This window comes from Salmo trutta, chromosome 33, assembly GCF_901001165.1.
Source record: "Salmo trutta chromosome 33, fSalTru1.1, whole genome shotgun sequence".
Classification (NCBI taxonomy): Eukaryota; Metazoa; Chordata; class Actinopteri; order Salmoniformes; family Salmonidae; genus Salmo; species Salmo trutta.
The window spans coordinates 28,002,940-28,030,489 of NC_042989.1; the positions used below are offsets into that span (position 1 = coordinate 28,002,940).

A 27,550-nucleotide genomic window follows, 5' to 3' on the forward strand; every position below is an offset into this window, starting at 1 on the left:
TTCCAAGTACATTAATACAGTACTGCCATATACACTATGTCTTTTCTTCCTTTTCAATGGTTGCATAAGTCAAAAGGCTGCAACCAAGATTATAAGCAGACCCACAGGATAACCAGGGGTCAGGGCCAGCTTCTTGATACAAACACATGCACTCCTGCCCTTTCTCTGACACGTTCTGACATGTTCTACCCCCCCCCCACCAAAAAAAATATATAGATGTACTATTGTAAAGTGGTTGTTCCACTGGATATCATAAGGTGAATGCACCAATTTGTAAGTCGCTCTGGATAAGAGCGTCTGCTAAATGACGTAAATGTAAGACGCTCAAGTAGGAGCTGAAACAGTCAGAGAAATGAAAGCCATGTGTTTTCAAGGAGCAGATAGCTAGCTCTGTGAAGAAAATCTCAGAGGGAAGGGAAAAGTGGAGGTGGTGAAGTGAGGGGGCAACCCAACCAACCTGCTGCTCCAGTCTTGCCATTGGAGCTGGAGGCCACTGTGTCATTCTCATACTGCTCCAGAGGAATCTGGTCCAGGCTGCTCTCTGGGTCCTCCAGGTAGGCCTTCCCTCCACCACCAGCCGCTATCAGTAGAGGCACCAGCACCCCACCCTCCATCTGGCAGGGGTCACAGTCAAACACAATAGCAGCTTAAAAGGTCCAATGCAGCCATTTTTATCTCAATGTCAAGTTGTTTCTGCGTAACAATTAAGTATCTTACTGTGATTATTTTCAATTAAAATGGTCAAAAAGAAACAAATAGCTTCTTAACAAAGAGCAATTTCTCAAGCAATAATTGTTCTAGGACTGTCTGGGAGTGGAAAACTGAAAACTAGCCATTATTGGCAGAGAGGATTGGAACTGTAATTTATTGCCCGGTGATGTCACTAGGCAGGCAAAAACTCCATCCCACCAAAACAGGCTGAAATTTCAGGCAGTCTTTTCAAAAAGCTCTTACAGTAGGGGGCTTTATTTTAACAAACCTAACAGTGGTAAATCTAATCGCAGGCGGTAGAGCTATAGGTTCAGGGGGGTGTCAGAAATATTTTTGCTATTGTCACTATCACAATTATCAGCACATTTGCTGGCGTTGGCGCAAGAAGGCTGGGTTTTGATGAATAAACAAGTTGTGGGTTTGTCTAGGCTTGGCCCCTCACTGGCCAATCAGAACATGCTCCATGGCGAAATATTGTATGTGGTTGCTTCAAGTTGTGTATTTATGGTCTTTTATGTACTGCCTTTGTATCAACTCCAGTTCCAATGTTAGTCCATTATAGTTTGTTAAATGGCTTACAGAAACAAAATAAAAAAATGTAGACCTATTTTTGCTAAATACATTCACCTCAACCCATTTGCAGTCCATGTTGTAAGTAATTGCACGGCTTCAATAGCATTCACACTGATATAGGGTCTAGGCCTACTGTAAATTGCATTATGGCTTAGCATTGACATGCCAAACATTGTCAATAAGCAAGATTACATGTATTATTGATAGGCCTAAAAACAGAATGAATAATTCAAATCAAATTCTAAACAAAACAACAACTTTTAATATTAAAACAATGCAGACTATGGAGGGTTTGGCGCACATCCAAACTTTTCACAGTAGCTGGACAAAGATCCTGAAGAAATATAAAGGGAGAATGCCAACTCACCATTATACTGCTCCCAAATAGGCCTAGGTTTTAAGGACATAGTCGGAACCATCTTAGAGATCAGATCGCCAGAAGTAGCATTAGAAGCACCCCCACGTACATTGTCACCATAAAACCAGGAAGGTCAATCATTCTAAGTTTGGTTGTAATAACATTTTATGAAAAACAAGCAATCAGTTTTTTTTAACAACAACAACAATAATAAATAAATAAATAAATGTCAAATGTAATGACATAAAATCTCCAGGATAAAAAAGACACACATTGCTGTTGAACCAGCCTTCGTTATAGTAGGCCTGAGGGAGGGCTTTCGGAAATTAGCACTTTGGATTATGTTTTTAAAGACACCTTAAATATTTTCAGCCGTCCAAGCGAAATTATATTAGACAGGTAAATAGCTGAAACTGGCATTAGGGCTGGAACATGCCAGTGCGGCAGTTTTTAAATGATGAAATTGCAAACTAATGTGCATTTGACACTAGCGCCGCCTTAACACCAGCCAAAAATAGAACCCTAAAAGGGCATTATCATCATTTTCACAGTATTATTCCAACCTCATAGTGTGGAAATATATATAAAACACAGGAAAATCACATTTTTGACTGCACTCAGCTTTTACAAGTACCACTCTACCCTCTGTTATAGTCCATGGTGCAACTGAGGGGCCAGTCCAGTGTTTCAAAGAGATAAAACCTCTACATTAAAGGGTTCTTGTCATACAAACCAGTTGACATAACCTCTGACCTCTACTGCTTGTAACACTACATCTGTAGATAAATACCATGATAAATAATATTTCAGAATGGCTTCAGAAGATCTTCTAAGCTCATCCATCGGTTCATATCTAACAGCTACATGTGCTTCCGATGGACACCATCATGGCTTTCATTTTGTGGAGATGAGATAAAGGCAGAGAACAGTTGACTCAAGTTAGGTTAAGAGGAGGGTCTCTTACCTTGTAGATATAGGTGGCTCCTCCGCCTCCCCCTCCTCCTCCTGCCCACTCTTCACCAGTGAACTCATCTTCTATCACCGAGGATTCCCCCAGGCAGATCTTCTGTGTCAGGGGATTTCTCTACAGAGAACATTTGAATGTGGTTAGATCAGAGAGAGAGTGGCTGCAAGTCTGAGATTTTCTTTTCATACCATCAGAAGATAAATACTTCAGGATGGCACCCAAGATAGCAGAAAGTTGAAAGGAAGTAAATGCTCACTAAAATGAATCGGACATATTTGAACAGCAGGTTATCCGGTAACACTTTTTTGGATAGTCCATCTGTAGACGCTCTATAGACTATTTACAGACTCAGTAACATGTCGACTAACTATCTACTAACCCAAACCCTAGCTCTAACCCTTATTCTAACCCTAAACTTAACCCTTACCCTAACCCTAGCCCTAAATTTAACTTTAAACCTTATCCTAACCCTTATTCTTAACCTAACTCTAAACGTAACCTTAGCAATCAGTTGCTTATCAACAGATATTCTGTTGATAGTATGGCCATCTGTAGAGCATCTACAGATGGAAAATCCGGACTATCCAAATAAAGTGTGACTGTTTATCCACCCATAATGTCACCCGAGATAACCTAACTCTCCCTTCTACAACTCACCCCTGGACAGGCATCCTCCCCCTGATGTCCCACCAGTATATACATGATGTCTCCCTTCTCAAGAGGGAAGATGGCTGAGATGAAGACCCCGTGGGAGCGCTTGTTGTGGTTCTTTGCTCCTTTGCCGCCTGCGGCTCCATAGGCAGAGATCCTGAGGATTGCACAGTAAACCATAGAAATGGAATGAATAGAAAGTGTGTCTTCATTCAAGTCAATGATGGCATAATGGGTGGACTGGCAGACATTTTGATTGCACCCATGCAAGGAATTAAAAGCAGGAAGTGTACCCTTCAATCTGTGTTGTGATTTGCTGAATCAACTACTCAAAGGACATTACAAAAAATACATTCCATTGTTTGATCCACATAAGTTAGCATCATTTGAATGAGCATTCTACATGACCATGGCAATCCAGCATCAGTTGATAGACCATTCCAAAATACAATGGAAATTATTGCATCACAATACCAGGCAGCAATTGTGAGCGTACCTACGAGTTTACCAGATTGCCATGGTTAGAGCTTCCAAGCCCATTCTATTAATTATATTTCTATGCAGTAAACTATGGTGGCAAAATTAAACTTTGTTATGCTCATGCGCTGTATGAGCCGTAAAACCTGTACATTTCCACTGGCTGTTTCTCTCACGTAAGAAGAAGCCAGTGTTTTCCTCTTGTTTCTGAGCAACTTGATCACTCGACCAAAGACAAAGAGTGTGTGTGTGTATAGATGGAGTTTCCAAATGGGAGCCAAGAGCAGCAGGGGAGAACCCTGTCTGCCAAACCCACAGACTGGACCCGGTGAAGGTAATGGTGGATAAGTGGGGCAGGAACATTCGGGGACAGGTACCACTCTGGCACAAGGTAGCAGACATTCCCTTGAAAGGCACATTAAGTAAAATTTTGTTAGCAGAATGTAGAAAGAAGTTACAGGACTCAGTGATAAACCAAGAAAGGCAAGGCAAGTAGAATAGAATATCCACTGCACCAGCACCCGCCCTGGTTGTCCAACAACGGCCTGCTCAGCCGCCTCTCCCGCCGCAGCTCTACCCCCAACAAGACCTGATAGGACCGTCAGACCCCTCAGAGGCAGCCCCAGAGCAGTAGGAACCATTCTACACACCACCTACAATGAGTCCGTTTCACTGGAAGACTACAGGCATAGATTGGAGAACTGCTTCCGCAAACACAGTGGCATCAGACCAGCAACCGATGACTACAACAGCCTCGACACCAGCGTTCCTTGCTGAAAAAGGCCACAAAGTTTCTAAGAAAAAAAAGCTGGAGCTTGTGTCTTAATCTGTTAAGTATCTAGGACATGATATTACACCAAATGGTGTCTCAATCCGTTAAGTATCTAGGACATGATATTACACTTTGGCAGGAAATTGGCTCCAGAGCGTGTGGCTGTAATTCTATCTGTACCACAGCCAGTTACAAAAAGACATATGTTGACACTCACAGGAATGGCAGGCTATTGCAGAGCCTGGCTGCCTGAATATGCTGAGGTTGTACAGCCACTCTCTGACCACAAGGTGGCGATGAATGACAAGATACAGTGGAATGCAGGGGGACTCAAGGAGAACCATTCGTGGCTTATGCAGTGACTACGGCTGCCACTACTCTAGAGAGTGCTAAATTACCACCACATCTGTCAGCCCAAGCTGCAGAATTGTTTGCGCTCACTAGAGCATGCATTTTGGCTTTGGAATTGAATTTAAGGGAACCAAATTTAATAAAAAATATGTCTGGATTTAGTTAACTGATTGATCTAAGAGTTGACTGCTGGTAAGAAATGTAACTGTTAAAACTTCTTATGGCTTGAATCCCGTTAGTGGGATCGATATGACAACAGCCAGTGAAAGTGCCCAGCGGCAAATTCAAAACAACAAAACTCTCATAATTAAAATTTCTCAAAACACACAAGTATTATACACAATTTTAAAGATAAGATTCTCCTTAATCTAAACACAGTGTCCGATTTCAAAAAGCCTTTATGGCAAAAGCAAAACATTAGATTATGTTAGGACAGCACCTAAACAAGAACGACTACACAGCCATTTTCCAAGCAAGCAGAGGAATCACTAAAACCAGAATGTCAGCTAAAATGACTTACTAACCTTTGATGATCTTCATCAGATGACACTCCCAGGACTCAATGTTACACAATACATGTATGTTTTGTTCAATAAAGTTCATATTTATATCCATAAACCCCATTTTACATTGGTGCGTGATGTTCAGAAAATGTATTCCCACCAAAACTTCCGGTGAATGAGCACATCAATTTACAAAAATACTCATCATAAACGTTGATAAAATTTACAACAGTTATTGAAAGAATTATAGATATACTACTCCTTAATGCAACCGCTGTGTCAGATTTTAAAATAGCTTTTCGGCGAAAGCACATTTGTCAATATTCTGAGTACAGAGCTCAACCATCAAAGCAAGCTATACAGATATCAGCAAAGTTCTGGAGTCAACTAAACTCAGAATTAGTATTATAAATATTCTCTTACCTTTGCTGATCTTGGTCGGAATGCACTACCAGAACTCCTACTTCCACAAGAACTGTTATTTTTGTTCGAAATACTCCATATTTATGTCCAAATACCTCCGTTTTGTTCGTGCGTACAGATCACTATCCAAAGGCATAACGCGTGAGCGTAAAATAAGAGACAAAAAGTCAAATAGTTCCATTACCGTTCGTAGAAACATGTCAAACGATGTTTACATTCAATCGTTAGGGTCTTTTTAACATAAAACGTTGATAATATTCCAACCGGACAATAGCGTATTCATTACAGAAGAAAAAGAAGGAGCGGCGCGCCAAACGTGCCTGCGCAGTAAACAACTCACTGGTCCCAGGCAGTCCACTGATAGACTGTGCTCCTATTCTCTGCCAAGTAATAGGAGATGTTTGAAACAAGTTTCTAAAGGCTGTTGATAGCCAATGGAAGCCTTAGGAAGTGCAAAATGACCCCACAGACACTGTAGTTTGAACAGGGATTAGATAGAAGAACAACAAATCACTTCCTGGTTGGATTTTTTCTCAGGTTTTTGCCTGCCATATGAGTTCTGTTATACTCACAGACATCATTCAAACAGTTTTAGAAACTTCAGTGTTTTCTATCCAAATCTACTAATACTATGCATTTACTCTGGGCACGTCAGTCATCCAAGCGACTCAATACTGCCACCATCCATAAGAAGTTAAAGAACTAAACAAATAAGGAGGGCTATCCCATGAATTAATGTGTGGACGCACACAATAACAGAATGATTGTGAATAAACGATTGCATAATGATGAACTGTTTGAACTGTTTAACAAATTTTTCTTGAGGACAGGTTGAATACCCGTCAAGTACAGCGCTGGAATGGTAAGTTACTATTCTCTGTGTTACACTTAACAATGCTCTGAAGTCTATTTTCCCCAGAATTGAAGCAGCTTTGCCTGAACCAAATGGAGGACAGCTCCACAAACTTCAACCAGGTGATTGGTTGGTCATCAAGGACCTCCGCAGAAAGATTTGGCACCAACAGCGCCGGACTGGTCCATTCCAGGTGCCCCACAACTCAGACGAAGATGTACCAGCCGATAAATCATCGTAGGCAACCCGAGTAGCCATGGAAAGACCAGGACCGGACTCTGCGCATAATATTTGTTGCTTTCATGGTCAGTCTTCTCATTGCAGCTGTTGTCTGGGCCCTGGGAGAAGTGGCCACAATGCAACTGAAGAGTACCAGCACAGTTTCCGGACTATTAAGTGCACCTGAATATAAGCCGCACCCACTGAATTAAAAAAAAAATATTATTTTGAACATAAATAAGCCGCACATGTCTATAAGCCACAGCTGCCTACCGGTACATTGAAACAAATGAACTTTACACAGGCTTTAACCTGTTGGGGGTAGGGGGCAGTATTTACACGGCCGGATAAAAAACGTACCCGATTTAATCTGGTTACTACTCCTGCCCAGTAACTAGAATATGCATATAATTATTGTCTTTGGATAGAAAACACCCTAAAGTTTCTAAAACTGTTTGAATGGTGTCTGTGAGTATAACAGAACTCATATGGCAGGCAAAAACCTGAGAAGGTTTCATGCAGGAAGTGGCCTGTCTGACAAGGAGTCGTTATTCTTGTCTCTGTTTATTGAAGAGTGGGGATCTTAGCTGTAACGTGACACTTCCTACGGCTTCCATAGGCTCTCAGAGCCCGGGAAAAAGTTGAACGATGACGAGGCAGCCTCAGGCTGAAACACATTATCGCCTTTGCCAAGTGGCCGATCAGAGGACAATGGAATTAGGCGCGTGCCCGATTCAACCCCGTGCTGTATTTTCTTTCGCCTGTTTACCTAATTGCAGATTCCCGGTCGGAATATTATCGCTTTTTTACGAGAAAAATGGCATAAAAATTGATTTTAAACAGCGGTTCACATGCTTAGAAGTACGGTAATGAAATATTTAGAAATCTTTTGTCACGAAATGTTCCGTGCGCATGACCGTTATTTACCATTGGGATAGTTTCTTGAACGCGCGAACAAAATGCCGCTGATGGAACATAACTATGGATTATTTTGGACCAAACCTACATTTGTTATTGAAGTAGAAGTCCTGGGAGTGCATTCTGACGAAGAACAGGAAAGGTAATCAAACTTTTATTGTATAACATAATGTCCTAGGTGTGTCATCTGATGAAGATCATCAAAGGTTAGTGCTGCATTTAGCTGTCTTCTGGGTTTTTGTGACATTATATGCTAGCTTGAAAAATGGGTGTCTGATTATTTCTGGCTGGGTACTCTGCTGACATAATCTAATGTTTTGCTTTCGTTGTAAAGCCTTTTTGAAATCGGACAGTGTGGTTAGATTAACGAGAGTCTTGTCTTTAAATAGCTGTAAAATAGTCATATGTTTGAGAAATTGAAGTAATAGCATTTCTAAGGTATTTGAAAATCGCGCCACAGGATTCAACTGGCTGTTACGTAGGTGGGACGAATTCGTCCCGCCTGCCCTAGAGAGGTTAACGAAACACGGCTTGTGACAAAAAATAAATTTGCAGTAAGCTTTGTCTTTTTGCACTGAGTCAATTCCTCATGCTGCTGTTTCCAACGTCTTATCATCGACTCATTAAGACCAAGGTCCCATGCAGCAGCTCTATTTCCTTTTCCAACAGCCAGATAAATCGCCTTCAACTTGAAAGCTGCATTTCTCCGTGTCTTTGCCATGATGAGGGTGACAAAATGACTACCGTAATCAAATGATGGGAAGTTTGAGAAAGCTCGATTTAATCTAAACAGTAAACAAAAAAGTTGTTTGACCTTAACCCGTTCGGCAATTTCATTGGTCTAATGAAAGCTTCATGCCGCCAAAAAACTGAGCACGTCACAGAATGTGTTTTTTTTTTTGAAAAAAAATGTGAAAGCGGGAAAAATCCATATATTAGCCATTGTTTAAGCCGCGAGGTTCAAAGCCTGGGAAAAAAGTTGCGGCTTATTGTCCGGAATTTACGGTACTAGTGTAAGAAAGCCCTCTCCTACAATGTTTAATATTCTACTTGCTTGAAGTTTTGCTTAGAATATGACATTATTGGCTTATATTATGAATTATTACTTACATGCTTACTTGTAATTTTGTATTAGGTTGGCATTAGTCTCAAAAGGGAGGAATGTGGAGGCAAAATTACAAACTTTGTTAAAACCTGTACATTTCCACAGTCTGTTTCTCTCATGTAAGAAGAAGCCAGTGTTTTCCCTCTTGTTTCTGAGCAACTTGGTCACGCGGCCAAAGAGCATCAGAGTGAGTGACCACTGTTTTTGGTCCATCCTGTTCTTTTCGTATCTTTCAAAGGCACAGCTGTGTGGAGACATGAAGAGAACAGATGCTAGCATGAGCTGCAGTGAGAATTCTATCAGCAGAAAGGAGTAACACAACTGGTGTTATCACTTGTTTGTCCACAATGTTTCCACCATGATCTCACACACCTGCTAAACTGCCATGTAGACAGAGGTTGTATTTTTCTATAAAGGCTGAGACCCAACTATTGTTTGTTGGGCTCTTAACTCTGCACTGTTGTTGAGTGGATTGTTAATCAGCTCCAGATTTTCAAATCTTATAATAAAAAGTTGTTGTTTTGAAGAATCTTCAGTCTCTCTTCCATTTGATTAGAATTTCCACGACAAAAGCAAATGAGGAGACCACTGAAGGCCATGTTTGGTGTCACGCCCAGTTCTGATTCACCTGTCCTTGTGATTGTCTCCACCCCCTCCAGGTGTCGCTGATTTTCCCCAGTGTATTTATCCCTGTGTTTCCTGTCTCTCAGTGCCAGTTTGTCTTGCATGTTTTCAAGTCAACCAGCATTTTTCCCGTTCTCCTGCTTTTTGCTATTCTCCTTTTTCTAGTCCTCCCAGTTTTGACCCTTGCCTGTTTCTGGACTCTGTACCCGCCTGCCTGACCATTCTGCCTGCCTTGACCATGAGCCTGTCTGCCACTCTGTACCTCCTGGACTCTGATCTGGTTTTGACCTTTTGCCTGTCCATGACCATTCTCTTGCCTACTCCTGGATGAATAAACATTGTAAGACTCCAACCATCTGCCTCCTGTGTCTGCATCTGGGTCTCGCCTTGTGTCATGATAGTTTGGTGCTTGGGTCACTGTATAAGAATGGCTACTCAACTGATAGATGGAGTGAACATTGCAGAAAGGAGGCAAAAAGATCAAGCCGGTTTTGGTCTCCATAGTGGATCAGACGTTTCACAGCACCTTGAATCAGGCTGTAACAGTGGAAAAGTTAAGGTTGTGCCTGACAGAGGAACACTAACTTGTATCATCAGCTCAAATCATGGTTAATATTGGCATACCAGCGGCAAGAAAAAGTATGTGAATCCTTTGGAATTACATGGATTTGTAAATAAATTGGTCATCACATTTGATCTGATCTTCATCTATGTCACAACAATAGACAAAGATAGTGTGCTTAAAGTAAAAACACACATTTTTGTATTTTTCTTGTCTATATTGAATACATAATTTAAACATTCACAGTGAAGGTTGAAAAAAGTATGTGAACCACCGAGGCTAATGACTTCTCCAAAAGCTAATTTGAGTCAGGAGTCCAATCAATGAGACAAGATTGGAGATGTTGGTTAGAGCTGCCTTGCCCTACAAAAAAACTCACAAAATTTGAGTTTGCTATTCACAAGAAGCATTGCCTGATGTGAACCATGCCTCGAACAAAAGGGATCTCAAAAGACCTAAGATTAAGATTTGTTGACTTGCATAAAGCTGGAAAGGGTTACAAAAGTATCTCTAAAAGCCTTGAGTCTTACCATCAGTCCATGGTAAGACAAATTGTCCATAAATGGAGAAAGTTCAGCACTGTGGCTACTCTCCTTAGGAGTAGCCATCCTGCAAAGATGACTGCAAGAGCACAGCGCAGAATGCTCAATGAGGTTAAGAAGAATCGTAGAGTGTTAGTTAAAGACTTACAGAAATCTCTGGAACATGCTAACATCTCTGTTGACGAGTCTACGATGCGTAAAACACCAAACAACAATGGTGTTCATGGGAGGACACCACGGCACCAGAGAGATCTTAAATTATTAGAGGGACTATGTCATAAACCCTCAAAGTTCCAGAAAGGGGTGAAGATGGCAGTCATATTGGTGTCTAAATGGAATTAATGGCAGCCATAACCAGACTAATTGGAATTAATAGCAGTAGGGGCATAATCCTGATTTTACTTATGCAAATAAATAAAAACAAAGGCATGTGAAATATCAGAAATGTTGTAATATAATTATTACCAACCTTAAATTTTGTAATATAATCATAAATCCTGTTTATACAGGTTTTATACCAATTTTCTGTATAAATAGCCTGGTTCCCGAGCGGCACAGCAGTCTAAGGCACTGCATCTCAGTGCAAGAGGCGTCACTATAATACCTGGTTCGAATCCAGGTATCACATCCTGCTGTGATTGGGAGTCCCATAGGGTGGCGCACAATTGGCCCAGTGTCGTCGGGGTTTGTAAACAGAGCATGAATGTCTAAACATTTTTGGGGGTGAAAGCTTAGAGTGATTTCTACTGATTTCAGCCAGTATATGGCTGTGGACTACCTGCATTGTTTGAAAGGAATGTTGGCATATTGCCAGTTAATTTGAAACATTTATGGAATCATTCCCCTAAAACTGTTTTGCTAGCTAGCTAACAGATTTACAGTGTAGATAAATTCTCCAAATTAATTATTTAACACAATATCTTATCACTTGACTGGTAAACCATGGTTGACCAATTTCCTGACCCAATTGGCTGACCTTTATCCCATCTTAAGAAGGTTCATGTCCATTCTAGTATTCTAATTCCTAATTCTATGGGGGCAATAGCCCCTGGGCACCCAGCCTTGTTGGGGATACGGCGGTGTGTGGTAAGCCAGTGCTTTTAAAATCTAGTGTTGTAATAAGGCCGCGTGACTAGGACAGCAAATCAAATAAATGAGTTCAAAGCCTTGGTTTGGCAGGGGCCAGAATAGGGAGAGAGAGTGAGCAGAGGTAGACTAATCTAAGTCTCTATCCGGTGAGTCATGCTTCTCACACTGCCCGTCTCACTTTCACACACACACACACAGCGCAGGCAGGCAGTGGCTAAGCCCACGTCATACTCTTCCTCCCCTAACTTGGATGATGTGAAAATCAATCTTGATACTGCAGAGACTTGCCTATATTGATCGGTCTAGCAGATCCGTGACACTAAGTAGTATTTAACCTGTATTTAATCAGTTGACTGATTTTTCAGGTTGTGCTGCTTCCTGCCAGCTGTCAATACTGATGTACAGATGCAATCATTGGTCAAGGGGCTTGTTTCAAGCATCTTCTGCGCCACAGAAGGGGCAGACGGAGCGGTCTTCTGGTCAGGCTCCGTAGACGGGTACATCGCTCACCGCTCACGAGTATACTACTCGCTAATGTCCAGTCTCTTGACAACAAGGTAGACGAAATTCAAGCAAGGGTTGCCTTCCAGAGAGACATCAGAGATGGTAACATTCTCTGTTTCACAAAAACATGGCTCACTCGGGATATGTTAGAGTCAGTAAAGCCAATCGGTTTCTTCACGCATCGCGCCGACAGAAACAAACATCTTTCTGGTAAGAAGAAGGGCGGGGGTGTATGCCTTATGATTAACGAGTCGTGGTGTGATCATTATAACATACAGGAACTCAAGTCCTTTTGTTCACCTGACCTAGAATTCCTTACGATCAAATGCCAACCGCATTATCTACCAAGATAATTATCTTTGATTATAATCACAGCCGTGTATATCCCCCCCCCAAGCAGACACCTCGACGGCCCTGAAAGAACTTCATTGGACTCTATGTAAATTGGAAACCACATATCCTGAGGCTGCATTTATTGTAGCTGGGGATTTTAACAAAGCTAATCTGAAAACAAGGGTCCCTAAATTTTATCAGCAAATCGAATGCGTGACCCAGGCTGGCAGCATTCTGGATCATTGCTACTCTAACTTCCGTGACGCATACAACGCCCTTCCTCGCCCTCCTTTCGGCAAATTTGACCACGGTTCCATTTTGTCGCTCCCAGCCTATAGACAGAAACTAAAATAAGAAACGCCCGTGCTCAGGTCTGTTCAACGCTGGTCCGACCAATCGGATTCCACGCTTCAAGATTGCTTTGATCATGAGGACTGGGATATGTTCCGGATAGCCTCGGACAACAACATTGATGTATACGCTGATTCGGTGAGCGAGTTTATTAGCAAGTGCATTGGTGATGTTGTACCCACGGTGACTATTAAAACCTTCCCCAACCAGAAACCGTGGATTTATGGCAGCATTCGCGCAAAACTGAAAGTGCGAATCACTGCTTTTAATCATGGCAAGGCGACCGGAAACATGACCGAATACAAACAGTGTAGCTATTCCCTCCGCAAGGCAATCAAACAAGCTAAGCGTCAGCATAGAGACAAAGTAGAGTCGCAATTCAACGGCTCAGACACAAGACGTATGTGACAGGATCTACAGTCCATCATGGATTACAAAAAGAAAACATGCCCCGTTAACTAGACTGTCTTGCTCCCAGAAAAATTATACAACTTCTTTGCACGCGTCGAGGACAATACAGTGCCACTGACACGGCCCGCTACTAAAACCTGCTGGCTCTCCTTCACCGCGGCCAACGTGAGTTAAACATTTAAACGTGTTAACCCTCGCAAGGCTGCCGGCCCAGACGGCATCCCTAGCCGCGTCCTCAGAGCATGCACAGACCAGCTGGCTGGTGTGTTTACGGACATATTCAATCAATCCCTATCCCAGTCTGCTGTTCCCACATGCTTCAAGAGGGCCACCATTGTTCCTGTTGCCAAGAAAGCTAAGGTAACTGAGCTAAACAATTATTGCCCTGTAGCACTTACTTCCATCATCATGAAGTGCTTTGAGAGACTAGTCAAGGATCATATCACCTCCACCCTACCTGACACCCTAGACCCACTCCAATTTGCTTACTGCCCCAATAGGTCTACAGATGACACAATCACAATCACATTGCACACTGCCCTAACCCATCTGGACAAGAGGAATACCTATGTAAGAAAGCTGTTAATCGATTACAGCTCAGCATTTAACACCATAGTACCCTCCAAACTCGTCATTAAGCTCGAGACCCTGGGTCTCAACCCTGCCCTGTGCAACTGGGTCCTGGACTTTCTGACGGGCCGCCCCCAGGTGGTGAGGGTAGGAAACAACATCTCCACCCCGCTGATCCTCAACACTGGGGTCCCACAAGGGTGTGTTCTCAGCCCTCTCCTGTAGAGGTCGGCCGATTAATCGGAATGGCCGATTAATTAGGGCCGATTTCAAGTTTTCATAACAATCGGTAATCGGTATTTTTGGCCACCGATTTGCCGATTTTTTTTTTTTTACACCTTTATTTAACTAGGCAAGTCAGATTAAAAACACATTCTTATTTACAATGACGGCCTAGAAACGGGGGTTAACTGCCTTGTTCAGGGGGGATTCGTTTTTTGCCACCTTCGGTTACCAGTCCAACGCTCTAACCACCTGCCTTACATTGCACTCCACAAGGATTAACAGGCTGACTACCTGTAACGCGAGGGCAGCAAGAAGCAAAGGTAAGTTGCTAGCTAGCATTAGACTAATAAAAAACTATCAATCTTAACATAATCACTAGTTAACTACACATGGTTGATGATATAACTAGTTTATCTAACGTGTCCTGCGTTGCATATGATCGATGCGGTGCCTGTTAATTTTCATTGAATCACAGCCTACTTCGACAAACGGGTGTTGATTTAACAAGCGCATTTGCGAAAAAAGTATTGTCGTTGCACCAATGTACCTAACCATAAGCATCAATGTCTAACAGGAATATTTAGACTTAGTCACCCGTTAGATAAAATACGGAACGGTTCCATATGTCACTGAAAGAAAAAAACTTTTGTTTTCGAGATGATAGTTTCCAGATTTGACCATATTAATGACCCAAGGCTCGTATTTCTGTGTGTTTATTATATTATAATTAAGTCTATGATTTGATAGAGCAGTCTGACTGAGCGGTGGTAGGCAGCAGCAGGCTCGTAAGCATTCATTCAAACAGCCCTTCGCTGTGCTTCAAGCATTGCGCTGTTTATGACTTCAACCTGGGTGGGTATAATTTGTGGAACGTTCCAACAGGAATCTATTCCAAAAACTTTGTAAATAACAAGGTTTCCGATGTGAAATGGCTAGCTAGTTAGCCGGGTGCACGCTAATAGCGTTTCAAACGTCACTCGCTCTGAGACTTGGAGTAGTTTTTTCCCTTGCTCTGCATGGGTAACGCTGCTTCGAGGGTGGCTGTTGTCGATGTGTTCCTGGTTTGAGCCCAGGTAGGAGCGAGGAGAGGGACGAAAGCTATACTGTTACACTGGCAATACTAAAGTGCCTATAAGAACATCCAATAGTCAAAGGTATATGAAATACAAATCGTATAGAGAGAAATAGTCCTATAATTCCTATAATAACTACAACCTAAAACTTCTTACCTGGGAATATTGAAGACTCATGTTAAAAAGGAACCACTAGCTTTCATATGTTCCCATGTTCTGAGCAAGGCATTTAAACATTAGCTTTCTTACATGGCACATATTGCACTTTTACTTTCTTCTCCAACACTTTGTATTGCATTATTTAAACCAAATTAAACATGTTTCATTATTTATTTGAGGCTAAATTGATTTTATTGATGTATTATATTAAGTTAAAATAAGTGTTCATTCAGTATTGTTGTAATTGTCATTATATAAAAAATATATATAATCGGCCGATTAATCGGCAGCGGCGCTCTTGACCCTCCAATAATCGGTATCGGCGGCGAAAAATCATAATCGGTCGACCTCTACTCTCCTGTACTTCCTGTTCACCGCCAACACAATCATCAAGTTTGCAGACAACAATACAGTGGTAAGCTTGATTACCAACAACGACGAGGCGGTCTACAGGGAGGTGGTGAGGGCCCTCGGAGTGTGGTGTCAGGAAAATAACCTCACACTCAACGTCAACAAAACAAAGGAGATGATCGTGGACAGGAAACAGCAGAGGGAGCACCCCCCTATCCACATCGACGGGACAATTGTGGAGAAGGTGTAAAGTTTAATTTCCTCGGGGTACACATCACGGGCAAACTGAAATGGTCCACCCACACAGACAGCGTGGGGAAGAAGGCGCAACAGTGCTTCTTCAACCTCAGGAGGCTGAAGAAATTTGGCTTCTCACAGAAAACACTCAAACTTTTACAGACGCACAATCAAAAGCATCCTGTCGGGCTGTATCACCGCCTGGTATGGTAACTGCTCTGCCCACAACCGTAAGGCTCTCCAGAGGGTAGTGAGGTCTGCACAACGCATCACTGGCGGCAAACTACCTGCCCTCCAGGACACCTACAACACCCGATGTCACAGGAAAGCCAAAAACAACCACCCGAGCCACTGCCTGTTCACCCCGCTAACATCCAGAAGGCGAGGTCAGTACAGGTGCATCAAAGCTGGGACCGAGAGACTGAAAAACAGCTTCTACCTCAAGGCCATCAGACTGTTAAACAGCCATCACTAACATTGAGTGGCTGCTGCCAACATACTGTCTCAATCTCTAGCCACTTTAATAATAAAAAATTGGATGTAATAAATGTATCACTAGTCACTTTAAACAATGCAATTTTATATAATCTTTACATACCCTACATTACTCATCTCATATGTATATACTGTACTCTATACCATCTACTATGCCGAACGGCCATCGCTCATTCATATATTTATATGTACATATTCATTCCTTTACAATTGTGTGTATAAGGCAGTTGTTGTGAAATTGTTAGATTACTTGTTAGATATTACTGCACGGTCGGAACTAGAAGAACAAGCATTTTGCTACACTCGCATTAACATCTGCTAACCATGTGTATGTGAACAATAAAATTTGATTTGGTTTAGTCTAGTGCAAAAGTGCTCCGATTGCAAAAACAGTTGTTGTCTGTAGCGTTCATGTTTCTACAACATTAGAAGAACATATCAAAACTTGCACCCACATGTATCTGTTGGTGGCTGGTACCTTCCAGGTCTGCACTCCTTTGAACGGGCCGTCCTTACCAACAGTGACATTGAAGTTGGTGTTGCGGTACGCGCTGTCACACTGGGCCTGGGTGGGGCCTCGGGGGCCACTGGCCCCACAGGAAGTGAACCACCAGGTCATCAGGGACACCTCTGAAGAGAGGAGACAAACGTCAGTCAACAAACAAACTCCCCGTGTTGCACAGAAAGACAGACAGACAAACAGACATATGGTAGAACAGCTGCTGAGGAAATCAAAGGAAATTACATTAATGGAAGCACCTTGTTTATTATGAAAAATGGCCAGGAAAAACCACTGTGAAAATCGAACCGCAAAGGCCATTGGTATTAGAAATGCTAAATATATGCCATTGGAACAGCTGGTAGTGTACCTGAGGCAGAGGGCTCTGGGAGGGGGCTGAGGAAATCTTGCTCACTGATGGAGTCCATTTCATGGAAGAATCTGTGTCCGAGCAGCAGGGAGTTGAGATCTGAGAGGGAGAGAGACAGACACATTAATCGCTACAAAACATTCTCTTTCATACATTTTCCATGAATCATGGTCAATTCAAAGACAGAGACAGAGATAGAATTTAGAGTGTACATTTGGTTTTGGGAGCAGCTTAAGGTCCAAAGCTAAGTAGATAAAAAGGCATACACTAAGAAAAAAGGTTATATCTAGAGCCTAAAAGGGTTCTTTGGCTGTCCCCATAGGAGAACCCTTTGAAGAACCCTTTTTGGTTCCAGGTAGAACCCTTTTGGTTCCAGGTAGAATCATTTTGGGTTCCATGTAGAACCCTTTCCAAAGGGTTCTGCCTGGAACCAAAAATGGTTCTGCCTGGAACCAAAAAGTGTTCTCATATGGGGACAGTCGAAAAACCCTTTCTAAGCATGTATGAGCTGCAGGGTGCCGATTGGACTTGGGGTGAGAGACAGACAGACAGAGACAGAGACAGACAGACTTATGGAAAAAGTGGAGAAAGACGAAGGGCTTTAGGTGATAAGTAATAATGATGAGGGATGACATCGTGAAAGTGTTAGCAGGAGACAAGATAAGGGTGGTTATGATTTAGTAGCTGCAACTAGATGTGGAATTCTGGAGGGTCTGGAGATGTGCTCCAGTAAAGCGTAATAGGGACGATAAATCTGCATGCTGATCATATCCCGCCCAATTGGCGGCTGTCTGGCGTCGCCAACTTGCATGCCTTGCATGAAACCGGGAATACCTCTGCAAGCCCCCCTCCTCCCTTCCTTCCAATATTTACCCAACCGCATCTGGGTACAATGCCTATCAAATAAAACTAATGTTGGCAGGCTTCCCCCCAAATGTCTGACCAAAAAGCTTTATGGTAGATAACAATGGATGGAGCGAAGAAGATCTGTGTTCCAGTGTGACAATAACGTATATGACACAGGAACCTGCTGATTTTATTGTCAGATTGCGGATTCAATCCCAGGGAGAAGTATTCTACGGTCGGTTTCCCCCGTTCAGAAGCAATCAGGCAGTGTGTTGTCTTCCAGGTGAGCTCTCCAGCCGATTTGGAGATGGCGGTTAGCTGACGCATCTGTGTGCATCATGCTTCGGTTAAGACTTCTCTTTCTTTGACTCTTCCTCAATAGCTCTATTGCTTCCAGTCTTAAGGCATGCTCTATTAACGATCTCATTTGCAACTTCATGTGGGTTAGGGGGGGGGGGGTCAGCAGTTGTCATGGGGTGTTGCTCTCCACTGAATGTTACTGTGTCCCAACTATAATCTATTCAGTCATGGCATCACTCAGGTGAATGCCGTAATTCAGTGATATAGGCCATGTGAACTTATAGCCATCATCTAGTGGTCCTTTAAGGAATCTATTTCAAATCAAATCGTATTTGTCTCATGCGCCAAATACAACAGGTGTAGACCTTACAGTGAAATGCTTACTTACAAGCCCTTAATTAACCAACAATACAGTTAAGAAAAATACAACTACAAAAAATAAATAAAGTAACAAATAATTAAAGAGCAGCAGTAAAATAACAATAGCGGGGCTATACACAGGGTAAACCGGTACAGAGTCAATGTGCAGGGGGCACCGGTTAGTCGGTTAGTCGAGGTAATTGAGGTAATATATACATATGGTAGAGTTATTAAAGTGACTTAAGCATAGATAATAACAGACAGTCGCAGCAGCGTAAAAGAGGGGGGGGGGGGGGGCAATGCAAGTAGTCGAGGTAGCCATTTGATTAAATGTTCAGGAGTCTTATGGCTTGGGGGTAGAAGCTGTTTAGAAGCCTCTTGGACCTAGACTTGGTGCTCTGGTACCGCTTGCCGTGCGGTAGCAGAGAGAGCAGTCTATGACTAGGGTGGCTGTAGTCTTTGACAATTATTTGGGCCTTCCTCTGACACCGCCTGGTGTAGAGGTCCTGGATGGCAGGAAGCTTGGCCCCAGTGATGTACTGGGCCATACACACTACCCTCTGCAGTGCCTTGCGGTCGGAGGCCGAGCAGCTGCCATACCAGGCAGTGATGCATCCAATCAGGATGCTCTTGATGGTGCAGCTGTAGAACCTTTTGAGGATCTGATGACCCATGCCAAATCTTTTCAGTCTCCTGAAGGGGAATAGGTTTTGTCGTGCCCTCTTCACTAATGTCTTGGTGTGCTTGGACCATGTTAGTTTGTTGGTGATGTGGACACCAAGGAACTTGAAGCTCTCAACCTGCTCCACTACAGCCCCATCGATGAGAATGGGGGCATGCTCGGTCCTCCTTTTCCTGTAGTCTAATATCATTTCCTTAGTCTTGATCACGTTGAGGGAATTAGTTGTATCTCTATGAAAGAGACCCCTTTATAATTTTATTTATATACTGTATGTTTTTTATTTTTTCCCATTTTCTCCCCAATTTTGTGATATCTAATTTGTAGTTATGACCTTGTCTCGTTGCTGCAACTCCCCAACGGTCTCGGGAGAGGGGAAGGTCGAGACATGAATCCTTAAAACATGACCCGCCAAGCCGTGCTGCTTCTTAACACACTGCTCGGTTAACATAGGCAAATTGCAGTTGGCCCAGAACAGAGCAGCACGTCTGACCCTTAAATGTACACGGAGGGCTAATATCAACAACATGCATAACAATCTCTCTTGGCTGAAAGTAGTGGAAATATTGACTTCATCTCTACTGGTCTATTTGAGAGGTATTGACGTGTTTTAAAGTACTGAGCTGTCTGTTTAACCGGTTAACACACAGCTCAGACACTCATACATACCCAACAAGACAAGCCACCAGAAAGGTCTCTACACAGTCCCCAAGTCCAGAATAGAGGCTAGGAAACACACAGTACTATTTAGAGCCATAAGTACATGGAACTCTTCCACCTCTGGTAACTCAAGCTAGCAGTAAAATCAGATAAAAAAAACAGATAATACAACAACTCAAGGCACAACGCGGACTGTGAAGAGACACAGTCTAAAAGATCAACTCTACACACACCCACACATTATTCTTAGTAATGTGATGTAGTATTGTAATATTGTAATGTAATAACAGAGCAATGTACATTTGTAAAATGCATTGTATGAAACAATGTTTTATGTCTGTTTAGACCAGGAAGAGTAGCTGCTGCCTTGGCAACAGCTAATGGGGATCCTAATAAAATACTTAAACACAAACCTGGAAGTCAGCCATATCAATGTGTTGGAGGAAACACCATCTGACTGGCAATGCTAGAGCGCAATGAGCCAAGGAAAGCCTTGCCAGCCAAACCCTCCCCTAACCCAAACGGTGCTGTGCCAATTGTGCGCCATCCTTCGGGGCTCCCGGTCACAGCCAGCTGTGACAGAGTCAGGGATCGAACCCCAGGCTGTAGTGACGCCTCAGCCCTGCGATGCAGTGCCTTAGACTGCTGTGCTACTCAGGAGGCCGAAAGAGGCCCCTCTCAATCAGTAAATGTAATCTTAAAATATTTAGGGAGTTTTACCTGAGAAATTATTCAATGATGTGTTTGGAGCCCTCCAAATAGTCGCTCACTGTACTCGAGCCATACAGCATGTTAAGTATCTACATTGAGACCTGACTGTTTGTGTTGTGTACAGATTGTGTTGCATGGAGGGCTACCTGTGTCAAAGCATGCGGCCCCCAGGGTGATGTCATCTAGGCCGATGTCAGCATTGGAGCCTGGTCCCCACAGAGCCTTCACCTTGAGGTGGAACCTGGGGGAACACACATCACAATGAATGGAGAGAAACACAGTATGGCACTAAATCTAGATTTCACATTAGTTTTTGTTTTATTAAAATACCATAAATTCTTTCACATTCTTTCACAGTAATCATTTATCAAACTACAATCACTCAAGAAACTTTAACTCTGAACTTCATGTACTGTAATGTTATGTGTTGACATCTCAGGTCAGTAATTAAGCAGTACATTAGGGCACCATACCCACTGAGGAGGGCAGGTAGCTGTAGAGTGATGTCCTGCCAGTTATCTTTCCACTGTCCAGACCTCTCCCACACCACCCGGGACGTGGTAGCACTATTTTCCTCTAGTGACAACAGCACGGTGCCATTAAACTCCCCATAGAGATACAGGGAGAAATGCAACTGCAGACAGAGACATCCAGAAAGGATGTGAATTAGTGAATTTCATGACATACTTTTTGAAGACTTTAACATGACTTAAAACTATATGAAGTTTGATATTCTGTGTGTAGTACCAGATGACTGCTCTCTGTTATGATAGACCAGCTGTCTGGGGGGGAAAATCGGACCAATTACAAAAAATGCAAATCAATAGACAGGCCTTGGCTATGGTTGGTTGATTCTGGCATCTTTTGAGGGTGTTTCTAAAACTCCCTTAATGAGGACGTCTAGAACTCAGTGAGTCATCAGTGAACATGTTGTTGGAAGGGGAGATTGTCTCATTAGTAAGGAAGCCATTGGGTGGCTGGATAGATAAGTCCATTTACGCCTCTCACCTGACAGGCTGTAGTAGAGACCGGTTGGGGGAAGGAGTAACTCCGGACAGACACCTCATGATTGGAACTACTCCTTCTCACGGCCAGGAACAGGAAGTGGCCTGAGGGAGAAGACAATAACCACAACACAGAGTGGAGTTGACACTGACGTAGTGCACCAGTCAACAGGGCATGACTGATAGAGCTCTGAAGAAAACAGTCTTTCAGTCCTCATCTCAAAAACAATACATTTTGCCTTGGCGCAGTGCAAGTCGATTTGGACTGAAGCCAATTGGAGCTATAAACTGAAATGCAGAAAAGGAATGGAAATCATCTCAGCAGCAACAGGACATGTTTTACATTACACAACATGCTGCTGGCCTTCATAATACTCAAGTGTTATAACTGATTGTAAATCATCGACAAACTGTCCAAAGGAATGTAATTCTATTCAGTGATAACCTTTAGGCCTACAAAGCCTTTAGATTCCAAATGTTTTGAAAACTTGAATTGGAATGAAAATCAAATCAAATTGTATTAGTCACATGCGCCGAATACAACAGGTGTAGTAGACCTTAAAGTGAAATGCTTACTTACGAGCCCCTAACCAACAATGCAGTTTAAAATAAAAAAAATAAAAACCTGAATAAGAATAAGAAATAAAAGTAACAAGTAATTAAAGAGAAGCAGTAAAATAACAACAGCGAGACTATATACAGGGGGGTAGAGAGTCAATGTGCAGGGGCACCGGTTAGTCAACGTAATTGAGGTAATATGCAAATGTAGGTAGAGTTATTAAAGTGACTATGCATAGAAGATAACAACAAGTAGCAAGTGATGAATTGATTACATACATTTTCCCATTATTAAAGTGGCTTGAGTTGAGTCAGTATGTTGGCAGCAGCCACTCAATGTTAGTGATGGCTGTTTAACAGTCTGATGGCCTTGAGATAGAAGCTGTTTTTCAGTCTCTCCGTTCCAGCTTTGATGCACCTGTACTGACCTCGCCTTCTGGATGTTAGCGGGGTGAACAGGCAGTGGCTCGGGTGGTTGCTGTCCTTGATCTTTTTGGCCTTCCTGTGACATTGGGTGGTGTAGGTGTCCTGGAGGGCAGGTAGTTTGCACCCGGTGATGCGTTGTGCAGACCTCACTACCCTCTGGAGAGCCTTCCAGTTACGGGCGGAGCAGCTGCCGTACCAGGCGGTGATACAGCACGACAGGATGCTCTCGATTGTGCATCTGTAAAAGTTGCTGCGCCTTCTTCACCACACTGTCTGTGTGGGTGGACCATTAGTTTGTCCGCGATGTGTACGCCGAGGAACTTAACTCTCCACCCTCTCCACTACTGTCCTGTCAATGTAGATAGGGGGCTGCTCCCTTTGCTGTTTCCTGAAGTCCACGATCATCTCTTGTTTTGTTGACATTGAATGCAAGGTTATTTTCCTGACACCACACTCCGAGGGCCCTCACCTCCTCCCTGTAGGCCGTCTCGTCGTTGTTGGTAATCAAGCCTACCACTGTTCTGTCGTCTGCAAACTTGATGATTGAGTTGGATGTGTGCATGGCCACGCAGTCGTGGGTGAACTGGGAGGGCGGGGGAGGGCCTTATATGCGTCGCGGAAGTTAGAATAACAGTGGTCTAGAGTTTTGCCCGCCCTGGTAGCACAACCGATATGCTGATAGAATTTTAGGAGCCTTGTTCTCAGATTAGCCTTGTTAAAATCCCCAGCTACAATAAATGCACCCTCAGGATATGTGGTTTCCAGTTTACATTGAGTCCAATGAAGTTCTTTCAGGGCCGTCGATGTGTCTGCTTGGGGGGGATATACACGACTGTGATTATAATTGAAGAGACTTCTCTTGGTAGATAATGCGGTCGGCATTTGATTGTGAGGAATTCTAAGTCAGGTGAACAAAATGACTTGAGTTTCTGTATGTTGTTATGATCACACCACGTCTCGTTAATCATAAGGCATACACCCCCACCCTTCTTCTTACCAGAGAGATGCTTGTTTCTGTCTGCGCGATGCGTGAAGAAACCAGGTGGCTATACCGACTCAGATAGTGTCTCGAGTGAGCCATGTTTCCGCGAAACAAAGAACGTTACAGTCTCAGATGTCTCTCTGGAATGCTACCCTTGCTCGGATTTCGTCTACCTTGTTGTCAAGAAACTGGACATTGGCGAGTAGTATGCTCGGGAGCGGTGCGCCCGTCTACGGAGCCTGACCAGAAGGCCGCTCCATCTGCCCCTTCTTCTACGGCGTCGTTGTTTTTGGTCGCCTGCTGGGATCCGATCCATTGTCCTGGGTGGTAGGCCAAACAGAGGATCCGCTTCGGGAAAGTCGTATTTCTGGTCGTAATGTTGGTGAGTTGACGTTGCTCTTATATCCAATAGTTCCTCCCGACTGTATGCAGTAAAACCTAAGATTACCTGGGGTAACAATGTAATAAATAACACATAAAAGCTAAATACTGCATAGTTTCCTAGGAACGCGAAGCGAGGCGGCCATCTTTGTCGGCGCCGGAAGTCACAGTATGTCATTCACGTCGGGCTCGTCAGACTCGTTAAAGGAAAAAAAGGATTCTGCCAGTTTGTGGTGATTAATCACAGTTATGATGTCCAGAAGTATTTTCGGTCATAAGAGACGGTAGCAGCAACATTATGTACAAAATAAGTTAAAAAATAAGTTACAAACATCGCAAAGAAACAAACAAAAAAAATACAATTAGTTAGGAACACGTAAAACGTCAGCCTTCTTCTCCGGCGCCATCTACAGACGTGAGTGCTACGGGTCAGTGGTCATTTAGGCAGGTTACCTTAGTGTTTTTGGGCACAGGGACTATGGTGCAGGGACTATGGTGGTCTGCTTAAAACATGTTGGTATTTCAGACTCAGACAGGGGGAGGTTGGAGATCCCATTGGAGTCATAAAAAACTAAATGGATTTCCAGTCTCTGTGTAATATGAGAAACTTGGAAAGAAACCTGAAGGATCATCTTTGCCTATACAGTGTCCTCATTCTGTAGTTCCCCTCTCTTAGCTCCAGGACCTGACGGAGAGGAGACTCAACAGCAACTGAAAGCCAATTCTCAATTTGAACCCTACAGCTGTAGGACACCATCCACAGGAGGTTGGTGGCACCTTAATTGGGGAGGACAGGCTCGAGGTAATGGCTGAAGCGGAATTGGTAGAATGGTATCAAATACATCAAACACATGGTTTCCATTTGTTTGATGCCATTCAATTTGCTCCATTCCAGCCACTACTATGAGCCGTCCTCCCCTCAGCAGCCTCCACTGACACCATCATATCTCCATTTACAATTCCTAGTCAATTGCCTATTGGGTGCAAAAGAAGCTTATACTGTATTGCACATACGACGAGGGTTGCAAGATTGAACTCCATCATCAGTACAATGTATGTTCACTAGTGTTTAGGGACTGAGTAATTTACAGGATGAGGACCAGTCTAGTGTAAAATTGGTACGTTATACAGCACAATGTAATACCCAACCGCTATTTATATCTGGTCTCATAAAGGTGTCATCATGTATACCCCCTTCAAATAAAGTGTTTCCCAGCAATTTTAGGTCCGCTTACCTTCGATTGACCTGTTGTGTTTTGCACCATTTACCTTGTGTATTTTGCAGAGCTGTCCCCAGCATGTCTTCACTGTCTTCCAGTTCCTCCCCACTGACCCTCCTCCAAGAGGACAGCTCATTGGACGTTGACCAGCCACAGGACCCAGGCTCAAAGGAACAGTGGGCTCCATAGGGCAGAGCATCTCCATAGGGACACAGTGGACCAGAACATACTCACTTCACCGGCTCATTCAGTGCCCTGTACACTTATAAATACGGATACAGCTTATAAAAATGAAAGCTTCTAGGAAATGATCAAATAGGGCAGGGTGACAAGATCTATTGACTAACCTTTTTAAAGAACACCTTGTATACTAATTTGAGCACTCCAGCACATTATATTTTCTTCTCAAAATGTAGTGGCTTTTGAATGTGCAAAAGGCAGGCTATCCTATTGTGCTGAAGCCATGTCATCTCTCCAGGGTTCCACTATTCAATAGACATTATTCATTTCATTACTTACTGGAGGAATCAGTTTTATTCTCCATGTAGGAACTATTCTTTGCATTGAATGATGAATGTTTTGATTGAGTGTTGAGCAGGTTAGTGTTCTTCGTCGTGAATCTTGTTCTGGAGGCAGCTCTGCAGAGTGCTTAACCCTAACCTTAACCACACTGCTAATCCTAATGCCAAACCTTAAATTAAGACCAAAAAAGCGCATTTCTGTTTAAATTAATTTGTACAATATAGCACATTTTGACTAAATATCTAACAAAAATCACTCAGTTCTGCCTCCAGGACAAGACTCATGACAATACATGGCAACCTGTGAGTGTTGAGAAGGCTTGTATGACTAATGGTGTTGTTGTGAGCATTGATGCAAGGGCTGTAAGCACTGAGTGTACCTTCATGTTTTCACTAATTTCTAAATTCACTGAATAATTTTACAAAGCTGCAGTTTAAAAGAGCATTTCAGTTCAAATTATAGTTGAATAATGGTATTTCAGTTTCAAAGGGTGTCTCGGAGAAACAGTAATCTTAACAAACCCACAGAGAATGGTCCAAAGGAACATATTAGCCTTAGTGGGAGGACTCTGGCTGGCACTTTTCTGTCTCTTAATGCAATGTCCATCTAGTGGTTGTTATACTTTGCTTTTAGCATAAGGGACTGAGACAGAGAGGAGGAGAGCACTTACTGTTGGCTAATACACTGCTTCCAGTGAAAGGATTAACAATTTATCATGGTCATTAAACTTTAATATAGTTTATGCAAGCGGCATGCACCCTGCCAGTAGCACCACACTCAACAAAAACAGTGTGATTTAAAGATGGGGGAACTCTTTTTCCCGAAGATGATTCAAACATAATCTGATCCAACGTTATAAAACTTACTTTGAAAAAATATTGTTTTTAGTGAGTACATTTTTTATCTAAGCTAACAATGAATTATGGAGAAGGCCTATCTACGGAATAGTAGGGCCAAGTGTAATAAACGGCAATGTGTGGTGGCACTTGGTAAAAACAACATTTTTGCACGGATAGTACAATATTTCGAGAATAAAGTCAAAATTATATTTTGTGAATAAAGTAAAAACATTAGGCTACAGATATTTTTCTAAGCCCTAATCACATGTGATTGCTGGCATCAGCACAGATCACAGTACACTAGACTGGCAGCCAGCCAGCCGGTACACAGGTGAGATGTAAATCTAGTTTGTTCATTACAGTGGTTTGGGTAAATGACATTACAAAAGGAAGCAAATAATTAGTAGGAATACATTTGTCGTCATTTTTATTTCGCCAAATTGACTTTAGATGCAGTATAATGTTAGCTAGCTAGATTGAGAGATCAGTGAATGATAGATAGCTAGCTAACGTTAGCATTGCTAGCTATTTTTATGAACTTTGTTTGCTAATAAAACCATTGTCACATCTAAAGTAAATTTGACAACTTTTTTGCCACCTCTAGATATGCTACATCTAACTATTTACATGACATATGGGGTTCAGCTTCTTGAAGATGTCAATCATTAACATCTCGGATTTCCTGCACGACCGTGGGGTCGCAGAAGAATCCCTCTCAAAGTTGGAGGAGCAAAAGGTGTGTTCGCCATAGGCGGGGTTGTGTAGAACCATACATAGGGGTAGCAG

General features: G+C 42.7%; 1 protein-coding gene across 1 annotated transcript in view; it reads right to left on the reverse strand.

Moving 5' to 3' along the window:
- LOC115172789 (leukocyte tyrosine kinase receptor-like) overlaps positions 1 to 27,550 on the reverse strand; it is a 97,431-nt gene that overhangs the window by 15,627 nt on the left and 54,254 nt on the right. Inside the window, exons 7-15 of the mRNA XM_029730539.1 lie at positions 25,453 to 25,602; positions 21,841 to 21,941; positions 21,306 to 21,466; positions 20,979 to 21,073; positions 17,277 to 17,375; positions 16,863 to 17,037; positions 3,267 to 3,417; positions 2,607 to 2,726; positions 458 to 614 (exon numbers count right to left, since the gene is read on the reverse strand). Of these exons, the coding sequence (XP_029586399.1) occupies positions 458 to 614; positions 2,607 to 2,726; positions 3,267 to 3,417; positions 16,863 to 17,037; positions 17,277 to 17,375; positions 20,979 to 21,073; positions 21,306 to 21,466; positions 21,841 to 21,941; positions 25,453 to 25,602 (1,209 nt within the window). The remainder of the gene's footprint in view (positions 1 to 457; positions 615 to 2,606; positions 2,727 to 3,266; positions 3,418 to 16,862; positions 17,038 to 17,276; positions 17,376 to 20,978; positions 21,074 to 21,305; positions 21,467 to 21,840; positions 21,942 to 25,452; positions 25,603 to 27,550) is intronic.